General features: G+C 46.7%; 1 protein-coding gene across 4 annotated transcripts in view; it reads right to left on the bottom strand.

Moving 5' to 3' along the window:
• The window catches only part of St3gal3 (ST3 beta-galactoside alpha-2,3-sialyltransferase 3), a 201,324-nt gene that overhangs the window by 29,581 nt on the left and 158,293 nt on the right, over window positions 1-13,450 (bottom strand). For all 4 annotated transcript variants that reach the window (XM_034503101.2, XM_034503097.2, XM_034503095.2 and 1 more), the window contains one exon: window positions 395-489. In XM_034503101.2, coding sequence (XP_034358992.1) covers window positions 395-489 — 95 coding nt within the window. The remainder of the gene's footprint in view (window positions 1-394; window positions 490-13,450) is intronic.

The raw sequence follows: 13,450 nt of genomic DNA, 5'->3' as shown, positions 1-13,450 counted from the left end.
GGAACTTGTTATATAGACCTGGCTAGCCCCAAACTCAGAGATCTGCCTGCCTCTGCTTCTGTGATTAAAGGTATGTACCACAATGTCCCTCCTCCTCCTCTCCCTTCCTCTCCATAAACACACATTTGTGTGTATTTGTACATGTGCACACCCACTTACACAAGTGTACCATGGAGTCAGAGGACAATTTATTATAGTTGTTTCTCCTTTCCACTATGTAGATTCCAGACATTGGAGTTAGGTTGTCAGACTTTGTAGCAAACACCTTTACCCACAGAGCCATCTCACTAGTCCTCGGTGCAGAATTTCTAGAGCTAAAGTCTTGTCTTGAAGGATAGGGAGATAGCATGGAGAAATGGGGTGTGTAATGTTTAGTAAAGGGTTCCCAACATACCTTGACCTTTGATCCCAAAAGGTGGCACAAACTCCCGGATCCTAGCCCATTTGCGAAAGGAGTCATCCAGGAACATGGGTGCTGGCTTGGAGAACCTGAAATACAGCACAAGGCAATAGGCTACAGAGCCATGGGTCTGTGAAGCCACATTCCAGTCCGACCTCTCCCCAGCCCCCACCAGCCTGTTAACTGGGTAGCTGTTGATTTTATTGAGTGGAGCTTGAGTCTGAGAGAGCAGGTCTGGTCAGTCTTTATTTGGCTGTGGGAGTGGAGGGACACGATCTGCTCCGCAAGGATTAATGTCTGAGAGCTGGGAGCTCTCTGGAAGGTTATCTAGACGCCCATCTCCACTCACTGCTGCCCGCTATGTTCCTCCAATCGGGGAACACAGGGATAAGACTGAGCCAGCAGAGCACTAAAGTATCCAGAAATCCAGCCGGTATGGAGAGACAGAATGCTGGAGAGGATTCTGGGAGTCAGACCACCCAGGATGAGGAGGAAGGCAAATTCACGATGACACAGCAAAATGGGAAAAGTAAGGAAGAGAGAATTTTGTTAGAAAAGTTCATGAAAAGGCAGAGCCCTGTGATTGGGATACAGGGCTGAGAAGAAAGGTCAGACCAACCGGAACTGGGGTACACTTGTTGATATACCCTAAGTTCCTATGGAGGTGGCCTACAGGAAAGACGGAAAGGGAAGGAGAAAGAGAGAGGGGAGGGGAGAGAGGAGTAGGAAACGTGAAGGGAGGAAAGGAGTGAGGGAGTGAGGGAGGGGAGAGGGACACTGAGCAGAAGGAATGGCAGAATATTCCTCTTCTTAGACAGGGCAAGCTGGAGGCTGGGGGATGGTTGCACAGGTCACAAGAACTTAAAGGGGGGGGGGGCGCAACAAGGATGAGAGACAGTAGACAATGACATAGGAGGAGTCAAGCTCTTTGGAGATGCCTAAAAGACATTTCCTGTGGAGCTGTGGTTTGGAACTTCTCACAGGCTGGCAGCCTTGGAGGTGGCCTGCTGGGAATCCACTGTGGGCACTGCTGATCTAGAGTGGAGGCCTGAGCCTCAGGAACTATGCACCTTTGCTCCAGTTAGCTCGCTGCATAGCAGGAGGCTGCAGGAAAGCACCCTCTGCGCCCCCTGCATCCCACTCCCTGCGTTCTACCCCCAACCCAGAAGCTAGAACATTCTCTCCTCACATACTGTATGTAACCCTAAGCATCCATTTCTCACCTCCATCATCCCTATCTCCACTATCTCACCATCCCGAGAAGAATACTCGAATAATCACTCAGAGGCCTGATAGCATTGGAGACTTTGACATGAACTTGAAAGCCACAGGAGAAAGGTCCTGCTCCCTCCCCCATCCCTTGCTAAGAAGATGGCCACACATGTGGCCATAACAGTCTGTGTCTAACACTCTCCAGCAGTGAAGGCAGCACCCTTTGCTTTGTGTACAAGTTCCATTTCTCACATATAAAATCCAAATAAATTGATAGCATGCTTGGGGCTTTCCTGGAGGCAAGAATCATGGTCAAGGGCTACAAGCAGCACCAACGGGAACAAGCTCCCTGGATGAGCTCGATTGCATGGTGAGCTGCTCCCACCACTCCCCACCTCTCCCCCTCCCACTCATCTGAGCATCGCAGGAAGGACCATACAGTTTTGTAAGGTTCCAGAGTCAAGCTTGGGCAGGATTTCATCTGTTTAAAACTCTGTACATGATGTCATATGCTAATAAAATCTCAGATTTGGCCGAGTGATCTCTGTGTATTTTCTCCCTTTTTTGTCCCTAGATTATTACTTTATTATAATAACTCCTACTCCAAAAACACTGTATGCTGGGGGATGGGGAGAGATGGCTTAGTGGTTAGGAGAACTCTCTGCTTTTCCAGAGGACCCAGATTCAGTTCCCAGTACCCATGCCAGGCAGCTCACAATCACCTGTAACTCCAGCTCTAGGGCAACCATGTCCTCTTCTGGCCTTCACAGGCACCCTCACATGTGACACTCAAACACATAGAAAGCTTTTTCTTTTCTTCTTCTTCCTCCTCCTCTTTTTCCTTAGATGCAGGTTCCCGCTGTGTAGCCCTGACTGGTCTTGATCTCACAGAGATCCTCTGTCTCCCAAGCACTAGGATTAAAGGCGTGCACCACCACACCTAGCAACACCTTAGTTTAGTTTTTAAAAAACAAATTTCTTCCTGTGTGGTCTACTTTTGCCTTTCATTTTGCTTATGGATGATGTAGGTCCAATAATGAAGAAATCTACCCTTCTCCCTCTCCCTCTCCTCTAACCCCCTCTGGTGTGTATGCATGCACACATGTACAAGTGTGGAGGCCAGAAGCTAATGCAGGGCGTCTTCCTCCATCATCCTCCACCTTATTGTTTTGAGACAAAATCTCTCCATGAACCTGGAGCTATATTGGCTACCACTGCGCCCTAGGGGTCCACCTGTCTGCCTTCCGGTTCTCGGATGCAGGCGCTGTGGGGTGACAGGCATGCTGTCTCTGCTTTTTACACGTGTGCTGGGGATACAAAGTCAGGGCCTCAGGCTTACATAAGCAGGACACCAACTGACCATCTCCTCAGCCTCTAAAATACCCCAGTTTTAAAACAGCTTTCTGTGTGACCTGCAATATGTGTTAACTTCGGAAAGCCAGCATGTAAGCGCTCACACACCACAATCCTACACCACAGACAGTCACCCCTTTCGGCACATGTCAAAACTGATGCTCCCTTGTGAATATGGTTTTGTAGGCTGCGTTGTAAACTGGGTTTCTTGTAATTCAGAGACTGGATCCAACAACAAAACCCGGAAGCTGTTGATAATGTGACCCATTTCAGTCCCCAAAAGTGAAAAGGAAAAGTAGGGACAAATGAAAATGTGACCAAGAGAAGCAGGAGCTGGCAAATTAGTAAGAGTCAAAAAAAGTTCACAGGACAGACTGGAAGACTGCATTAAATGGGCCAGATAAGGCCTCATGAAAACTGTCTGTTCCGAGCGTGCAGTCTGCTCCTTTCCCTCTTGTATATTGCTTTCAAACACTCGCCAGTCCACCCCATTCTTGGCTGTAGACTGGGCTAGAGCTGGAGGCTTGATCAGATTCAGGTCCTGTGTAGGAAGAGATGTCTGGGACACACAATGCTCCCCTGTGGAGGTAAGAGCTTGCACACAGTACCTTGGCACAGTCTCTTGGGTCAGTGCCTGGACCTGCCAGATGCTGGGATATCAACCCATTATCTTCTATCGGCATCCACCAATTCACCAGCTCATCCTTATGAACCGGGCATACAGGAAGATGCCTGATTTTACCTCCATTTACCAAATTATCAGGGCAATGAGATCATCACTTGGGGACTTTCAGATCTAATTAATGAGATTATATCCCTCATTAATCTCATTAAATCATTAAGGATTTATCATTTTGTTATACTTGATAAATGCCAACTCACTGTAATTAATGCTCTTTGATGTTTAGAACAAGCTGTCTTTGGCCACCAGAACGTTTTCAGTTTGGCTCCCGAATTATTGGGTACACCTTTCCCTGGGTTGTAAAGTGCACCTAGTAACCTCTGATAAAGGCCTGGCTTTCCCATGTGAAAGAAGGTTCCAGGCTTAGCCAGTCCTCTTGACACTACCTAGACTCCATCATCTGCCCAAGGTGCTAGAAATGATTCTGAGAGACGGCAGTGCCAGCGTGTTCCCGTGCCTACAGGTTGGTCACTTTCCCTATGCCTTTATAGATGGACCAAACTAGGAAACGGTTTTTTGAACAATGACAAAAAAAAAAAAAAAATCATTTGTAGTGATATTCTCAATTCAAGAGATGTGCTTGTCTTCCTTTTCAATAATTTTACTTAGACATAATTCACATAAAGTAAAATTCATGTTTACTCATTTGCTTTTATACTGTGCTTCTCTTATTTTATTTTCTTTTTAAAAATTATTTATTTATGTGAGTACACTGTAGCTATCTTCAGACACTCTAAAAGAAGAGGGCACTGGATCCCATTACAGATGGGAATTGAACTCAGGACCTCTGGAAGAGCAGTCAGTGCTCTTAACCACTGAGCCATCTCTACAGCTTTTTATTTTTATTTTTATTTATTTATTTATTTTGAGACAGAATCTCACTATGTAGCCCAGGCTGAACTGGAGCTCACTATGCAGATCAGGCTAAGCACAAATGTTCAAAGAGTCACTTGGCTCTGCCTCCTGAGCGCTGAGAGTACACCACCATGCCTAAAATCTCGTTCACTTAGTTACTGTGTATGTGTCAGAGGACAACTCACTCCACTGACTCCCTCCTTCCACACATGGGTCCCGGGGATTGAACTCAAGTCTTCAGACTTGGTCGCAAGCACCGTTATCCACCGAGGCATTTCTTCCTCCCTACTCACTCTATCTTTACTAAAACCAAGTTAAGCTCCTTTGTGTTTCTTTGGCCTCAGGTGCCCTAGATAGCACAGCAAGTGCAAGTGCGGCAAGTGCAGAAGGTGGCTTTGCTTTCGCATTTGAAAGAACTCATCTGAGCTGAGCTTGTGAGTAGCCCAGAGTTAGGGTTTGTCTCCTGCTCTACGGGGACTGTACGGGGACTGCTTCCCTCCCACTTGAGTTGAATTTTGTCTTTGGATGTCATTAAGCTTTATATCTTCTTCTTCTTCTTCTCCTTCTCCTTCTCCTTCTTTCCCTTCCCCTCCCCCACCTCTCCCTCCCCCCTTCTCCTTCTTTTTCACCTCTTCTTCTTCTTCTTCTTCTTCTTCTTCTTCTTCTTCTTCTTCTTCTTCTTCTTCTTCTTCTTCTTCTTCTTCTTCTTCTTCTTCTTCCTCTTTCTCCTCTTCTCTTCCTCCTTTTCTGCATCCTCTTATCTCTTCCTCTTCCTCTTCTTCTTCTTCCTCCTCCTCCTCTTCCTCCTCCTGTTCCTCCTCCTTCTTCTTGCTCTTTCTCCTCTTCTTCTCTTCCTCCTTTTCTGCATCCTCTTCCCCTTCTCTTCTTCCTCCTTCAAACTTGGAAGCTCCTGCCTCAGCTTTCTAGATGCTGAATTACAGATGTAAGCCATTCCATCCCCAAAGGTAACATATAATGCATATCTGGGCTATTGATTAAAAAATAACATATCCTGGTATCATCATAGGCTAGATGACACTCCAGTTATGTACTGTGTATAATGCAGTCAGCCCTTTTGTTTCTGGTTGTCTGTCTGTCTGTCTGTCTGTTTGTTTGTTTATTTATTTAAAAGATATATTTAATTTTATTTTATGCGTATGGGTGCTTTGCCTGCATGTATGTCTGAGGAAATCAGATCCCCTGGAACAAGAGTTACAGACAGTTGTGAGCTGCCATGTGGGCGCTGGGAATTGAACCGAGACCCTCTGGAAGGGCTCTTAATCTTCAAGCCATCTATCTCTCCAGCTCTCATTTCCTGTCTTTTGTAAAACAGATGCCAACAATAGTGGCTATCAAAAGCTTCACGTGTTTCTTCTTGTCTTTTGGAGACACTGTTCAGGCTACCCTCGAACCTGTGACCCTCCTGCTTCAGACTCCTAGGTGTTGAGATTGCCCGTGTTTGCCAGCACACCTGGTCCCATCTATCTTTTCTGTTTGCCAATAAAGAGATCCCAGGAGTGAGTGAGTGAGTGTGTGTGTGTTTGTGTGTGTGTGTTTGTGTGTGTGTGTGTGCACGCGTGCGTGTGTGCTGAATCAAAAGGAAACTGTCTGTGTACTGTTGCTCCATATTGCCAAACTCTTCTCCGTGGGACTGTGGCATTTGTGACAACTGCTAGCAATATGCAAAGTTCCATTCCTCCAACTGCAGTAGCAGAAGAGGACATTGTTAAACTTCAGGTTTGCTGGTCTGACAACAAAGAGATGGTGGTTCACTATTATTTTACTTATTATTTATTTCGGGGTTTGTATAATCTTATTACTCTATGTGACTGAGTGTCTGCCTACATGTATCTCTGCATACCATACCATGCCTGGTGCCCACAGAGGCCAGAAGATGGTGTTGGGCCCCTGGGACTGCAGTTACAGATGGCTATGAGCTGCCACGTGGGTGCTGGGAATTGAACCTGAGTCCTCTGGAAGAGCAGCTAGTACTCTTAACCACTGAGCCATCTCTCCAAGTGTCCCCCTTTTTGAGGCAGGGTCTTGGGATGTAGTATGTAGCCCACCCAGCCTGTCCATGTACTCACAGCAATCCTCTTGACTCACGAGTGTTAGGATCACAGGCACATGCCACTTCTCTTTCTCTCCCTTTCAGTTGAAGCACTTGTTTATCTGTTATGTCATTATTTGTTACTCTGTGTGTGCACACACACAGGATGTGCACGTGTGTATAGACCACACCATGTGTGTGGAATCCAGGGGGCCGCTTATGGAGTGGGTTCTCTCCTTCCACCTTCACGTGGATTCTGAGACTTGAACTCTGGTCACCAGGTTTGTGTGGCAAAGTGCCTTCACCCACTGGACCGTGACTTTTTAACTTGGCCTCTAGAGTGCTAGGACAGGCTCCCGCCGCCTGGTGCGAATGAGACTTCTGCTGATCTCATACATGGACAGGTCACTTGTGGTTTCCTGTGAGCTTGTGGTTTTTCCTACAAGACACTGGTCTTTTCCTTTTTTTTTTTTTAATCATGAAGCTTTTAATACATTAACTATAGAAACCTTCTGAGATAAAATGACATTTCCTCCAGTTTGTTTACTTGGCTTGTAGCATTTCCTTGCTTTCTTTTCCTTTATTTGTTTGGTTGCTTTTGTTGTTTTGATTTCAAAGACATATAGTCAAGAGTCTGTCAACCCTTTCTATTGCGTCTGGATTTTGAGTCTTAGGATTAAGTTTTCCTTTTCCTCAGGCTACAGAAAGCCACAGCCATGCTTCTTTCTGGACTTGGTTAATTTTTTTTTTTTCACATTTAAATGTGATTCATGGTTCATGCAAAGAGTGGATTCACTTTATCTATTTCCATGTCTATCAAAAGCCTTTGTCTCCTTTAAGACTGTGCTGTGGCTCTTTACACTCCTAGGTGCTGTGCGTGCGTGCGTGCGTGCGTGCGTGCGTGGGTGCGTGCGAGCGTGTGTGTATGTGCTCGCGCGCATGTGCACGTGTGTCCTGGTTTCCCCCTTCTGTACCACTGACTTAAGCTGTACAAACTTAAGGACAGTCCGCACTGACCCCTCATCAGTGTGTTAGCTCTGTCTCCAGCAGGCGCTCCTGGTTCTAGGGTTAGAGTTTCAGGGTGGGAGCAAGGATGTGGAATACTTTACACTGTTGTGCTGTTCTTCCCTTAGAACTCCCAGAGGAGACGGTGGACTGGCAATTACAGGGATCAAGGCTAACCCTATAACTTTCATACCACCACTGGCAATGTGGCCACCATCACTGCTGCCGCCACTACCACAGTCTAACTCTTTTACCATGCTTTCAGCAAGTCATCTACAAATCTGTCACGTGCACTGAAGATTCAGCATCTGCATCATCTTGCATCCAAACCCAGTCTTTGCTCATCATTTTCAGAAACACCAATGTCCTAAAAGTTTTGAGAGAACTTAGTTCTAGCCACCGTTGTGTCTACTCCACACCAGCCTCGGTTTCTCAGCCATAGCCTGAGACTGCTTGGTTTCCATGCATTTCTAGCCCACAATCTATCTTCCTGGCTAGGGCCTACATCCATCTGTCAGTGCCTCTCTTGCCAGGACCACTGCCCCTCCCCCTTTTCCTTTGTCCTATGAGTGGGACAAAACCTAATTGGAGATTAATCTAATCTCCTACTGTTATGCCTTTTATCATGTTATGAGACCAGCAAGGAATTTCAGCCATAATCTTCCTCCTTTCTCCAGAACACCCAGATGGACATACACATATACACACAACACACATACATGAACATACACACATACACACAACACACATACATGAACATACACACATACACACAACACACATACATGAACACACATCTACACCCAGGTGAACACACATATACATACATATATGCACATGGACATTCACAGACATGAACATACACAACTACACCCAGATAAATACACATACATACATGCACATTGACACACACACATGAATACACACATACACATCCAGATGAACACATATACACCAACACATCCATACACAGATGAACATGCACACATACATATAAGCACACACACAGACATCTACACACAGAGGAACACACATACACATATACACACTGGGCAGATGCCACTGTGAATGCAGAGATTTGAACCTCAGCTCTGCTCAGCAGCTTTTCCTAACACACTCCACAAACTCTCTGATCTTCTCAGGTTCTTGGCAGAATCTGTCTTACTTCAGAGCGAAATCCAGGACCATCAAATGGAACTTCATCAGTTTCTGGCTTTCCGGCCTCTGTCAGTCCCTTCAGCTTATCCTTACCCGACCGACCCCTCTGCCACCAAAGCTGGTGCTGCCATCATGTTGTTAATCCTGTTCCTGATCTACAGGTCCATCACATGATGGCAAAATCAATCAACTTTAGTTTCTTTTTAAAATTATTTCTAAAAAAAAATTTTAAAATTATGTTTGTGGGCTGGAGATGGCTCAGAGGTTAAGAGCACTGGCTGCTGTTGCAGAGGACCTAGGTTGGGTTCCTAATACCCACATGGCAGGCAGCTCACAACCATCTGTAACTACAGTCTCAGGGGATCCCACATCCCCTTCTGGCCTCAGTGGGCACCAGACAGGCAAAAGTGGTACACAGATCCACATGCCGACAAAACCCATACACTTAAAAACATTTTTTAAAATATATTTTCTCTTTTTATATATATTTTGTGTGTACACATGTGCATGTATATCAATCAGAGAACTTGTGGGAATTAGTTCTCTCCTACCACACGGGTCCTGGGATTGAACTCGGGTCACTGGGCTTGACAGCAACCACCTTCACCCATTGTGCCATCTCAATGGCCCCTTAGCAGGCTTTCCTGACCATGTTACCCCTTTAGCTACAGACATCTTATCCCTAGAACTTTTAGAAAGAGCAGAGAAAATTCTGTCCCCATTCATCTCTCAACCTTAGCCGTCTGTCCTTGAGCCCCCTTAGACAGCTGCTCTCCTGGTCACCCTCCAGCTGGGGCTTCCTGAACACACTGATCTCATGTGTAAAATTTGCCTGTGTCATTTCTCTGCTTTCAACACATGGCCCTCCTCAAGTCCCAGGCCTTGCCTCTCTACTTGGAAAACATGTTTCTGTTCTTTTAAAACTTAAACAGCATCTCCTGTGGGAAGCCTTCCCCAGGGTACACTTGTCCCCTTCTGCTGGCACCTTACTGGGCACCTGTGAGATGGCTCAGAGCCCAAAAGGCCTTGGAAGCTGAGCCAGGGGACACAAACAACAGGAAGTGTGGGGGAGGGTGATGATGACGGTGGTGTGTATGTGTGCTGTCAGCTCTGGAGGTGGGCTGTGGTAGACTCTCATACAACATCCAGGACAGCACCTAGGGGCTTCTCTCCTTACCAGTATGCCAGTAGGGAGCCTACACAATGTACTGGTGGGCTTTCAGGTGAGGGATGACTGAGGTGTGGCTGGTCAGAGTATCAGGACTGTGGGGTGCCTGACCTTTTTGCCCTGGCCTAGTGGGGGGAGGGGCAGGGCAGGGTGCGGCAAGCTTTAACAGACAGGTCCCAGCCCGCCAGCCCTGCCAGAGCTGCAGCACTCAGAGGCAGCCTCAGGATCGGGTTCCAGCAGGGCGTGTGAGTGCGTGAGAAGGTTCAACGGAAGGAGAAGGAGGAAGTTTGCAGTGACCTGCCTGTTCGTTTTCCTTAGATCCAAGAGTCTAGAAGGGCACTAACTGAAGGCAAACCTGATCTGAATGCCTCTGATAGCAAGGCAGGAGCCAGGAGGATGCCCTGCTGTTGGGCTTATACACTGGGATAGGACCACGATGAGTTTAAAAGTCAGCCTGACATCCAGGAACGATAACATGGGACCTTCTTAAGGGATCATCTAGGTCAGCAGAGTGCGTGTGGTACAGTGAGGAGAGTAAACATCCTGGACCTGGCATCTGCCTAAACCACTTCAATAAAGATAGGTTTAGTGTGTATGTGTGTGCGTGCACACACACACACACACACACACACACACACACTTACTTATATCACGGCCCATTCCTGGAGAGCAGAGAATAACTTAGAAGAGTCAGTTACTTTCACTATAATACTTCCTGGGATTAGAACCCAGGGAGTCTAGGTAAAGGCAACCACCTCTACCTGCTGAGCCATCCATCTCCCCAGCCCAATCTGAAATACTATCTAAGGCTTAGAACGTCAAGCCCATGCCTAGAGGCCAACAGGAAAGCTGACTGAGTCGTGTCATCATGAGTGATGGGTTATGTGTGGGCACTGGCAAGCCTAGTGTTGATCTTGCCACTCCCAGCCCCTTCTATCCACACAGAAAATGTGCCTTTGTATGTGAGCTTGTTAGATCAGAACATGAATCAACTTCAGCTCTCTGTGTGTGCCCATTGGATGCCCCTCCTCTTAGCCACTTATATAAATAAGCTGTAAAGCATAGAAAACACAGAAGGCAGAGCCTTGCAGTGAGGGCTTGGACCACAGATCATAGCATATTTGTCTGTTAGACTCAGCTGTAGGCTTCACCTTAACCCTAGCCTGAAAATGAGACTCATCTCATAGGGGGAAAGCCAGACCCTACAGAACCACCTTTCCAGAATCTACAGTGAGAAGAATGGGTACACAAAACAGAGGGACACATATTTTCTAAGACCTAGATGGTCTTGCTTAGTATTGAACTGTTGCAACCCCACCAAAAAGAACCTTGCACACAAGATCCTAGGATATGTCTAAGTGAGGATAATAAATGCTTCCTGGATGCCTGGCTGGCCTTCTCCTCACTGCCCTCTCCCATGTGAAAGCAAGAGTCTAAGGAAAATGGATGTTTAATCTTCTGGATAGGTGGGCATGTACCCTGAGAAAGCTCAGAGGTAAAGAGACAGACAGGGGTGTCGACCCCCAAGTGTGATTCCACAGGAAGCTCCCTTCTCCCGGGTTATTCGGGTTATTCGGGATTAGCTGGAACTGTCCCTTGATCCTAGGTTGTGGACCTAGAGCTAGCTGAGAGCATAAAGTAAATTAGTCCCCGTCCTTCTTTCGGAAGCTAATGGTAGAGACAAGGAAACAATCATGGGGAAATATGTCTCCAGAGCCTGTATTTTGGACACAAAGGTTATAGACCAAGTTGGGAACACAGGAAAGATTTCTTGAAAGGAGATGATGACTAAACTGGGCTGGGCTCTGAGTGACAAGTAGTTACGAACCTGGCAGAGAATTGCTGGGGGAGGGCATCTGAATAGCAGGGTACTGTAGAAAACTCCCTGGGGGTGGGAACCACAGCAACCATTCCTTCAAGGTGAGGCAGTGTCTACCCAGGGAAGAGATTTAGCCTTAGCACTGCTCCCAGGGACTCTGTCCTTTGTCCTACCTAGGTAGGTAAAGTAGTGCGGAAGAAAGAGAGGGAGGGAGGGAGGGAGAGAGGGAGAGAGGGAGGAGCTAGTGCTTTCTGACTGGGCACAGTGAAGTTGTGGCAGTGCAAACACTGCACACAGGACAAGGCTAGGCAGGGCGCTCATCAGCACTGCAGGGCTGGCCTGATCCCCAAGCCTGGGTTAGGATGTTTCAAGCTGCACAGTGACTGGAAACTCCCGGTGCCCAGTTCAAGTTCACTCTCACTTGTGGGGATGAAGGGGATGCTTGCATTTCAGCCCCTTTTTATTTGTAATGATATTCTGGTTTTCATCTCAAAGGGCCCTAGATGAGTATATACACATACACACACGTACACACACACACACACACACACACACACACACACACACACACCAAAATTAAATAAAATAGGAGGCTGGAGATGGCTCAGCAGTTAGCAGCTCTTGTTGCTCTTGCAGAGGACCTTGGTTTGGTTCTCAGTACCTACACAGCAACTTACAAACATCTATAGCTCCAGTTCCAAGTGATCAGATGCCTCTTTGGATCTCTAAGGGCACTAGGCGCACACACTGGCACACACACTAGTATACTATGTGTACTAGCATGTGTACTAGCATGTACACATAATGTACATGAAGTTGAAACACTCATACACATAAAATAAAACTAGCTAAGGAATTATAAAAAACGATTAGGCATTGGACACTGGGGTAGGTCGGAGGCTTAGTTTACACTATAAAGATCACCAAGCCTAGACGAGGGGTTAGATAAACTCTACCATGGAAGCTAGCTGTCTGTTCCCATAAATAAAGTTTCGCCAGAACATGACCACGCCCATTCATCTCTACAGTATGCTGTGGCTACGTTCATGCTTCAATAGGGGAGTGGAGCAGCTGTGGGGAGACTAGCCCCAGTACAGCCTAGTTACCAAAGCTAAGCAGAGCTGCTGTGTGACCCTTCTGGAAATAAAGCTGGGCAACCCAGCAGCTATGAGGATGCCCAGAAGAAAGCAGAAACAAGCGGCAGGTTTAAGTGGCCCAGATCTGGGCTCACTCATCTCCATGGACACCCTTTCTTGTGGCTTGGATGAGTCTGTATACATATTCACAGTCTGGCTCCTTTTGGCTTCTCTAGGCCACACAGACCCTGTCCTCCCTCCCTTCTCCCTGGCTCTGATTTATTCTATAATTCTATAATTATATAATTATACTTTCTAGGATCCACTCACTGGGTTCTTAACACCTCGTGCCTGCTTGTCTCTGTATTCCCCTTGCCCACAAGTCTCTTTCTGTCTCATTCCCATGAACTTCTACTCATTCTCCAAGGCCTGCTGAAGTATGTCTACCTCTCTGACATTTTCCTTAGGTCTGACCCTCCTGGTCCACCACTATTCTTTGTGCACACTATGCTCTTCTACGGTCTGCTTTGTCTTTTGAGCGAGGATATCTTATTGGCTGGGAACTTGCCAAGTAGGCTAGATTGCCTGGCCAGTGAACTCCAGGGATCCCAGCACTGGGATCACAAACGTGCACCACCACACTTGGCTTTGTTTTTAAGACATGGTTTCTCT

This window comes from Arvicanthis niloticus, chromosome 5 (assembly GCF_011762505.2).
Source record: "Arvicanthis niloticus isolate mArvNil1 chromosome 5, mArvNil1.pat.X, whole genome shotgun sequence".
NCBI classification, from domain to species: domain Eukaryota; kingdom Metazoa; phylum Chordata; class Mammalia; order Rodentia; family Muridae; genus Arvicanthis; species Arvicanthis niloticus.
This window is presented reverse-complemented; position numbering and strand designations above follow the sequence as displayed.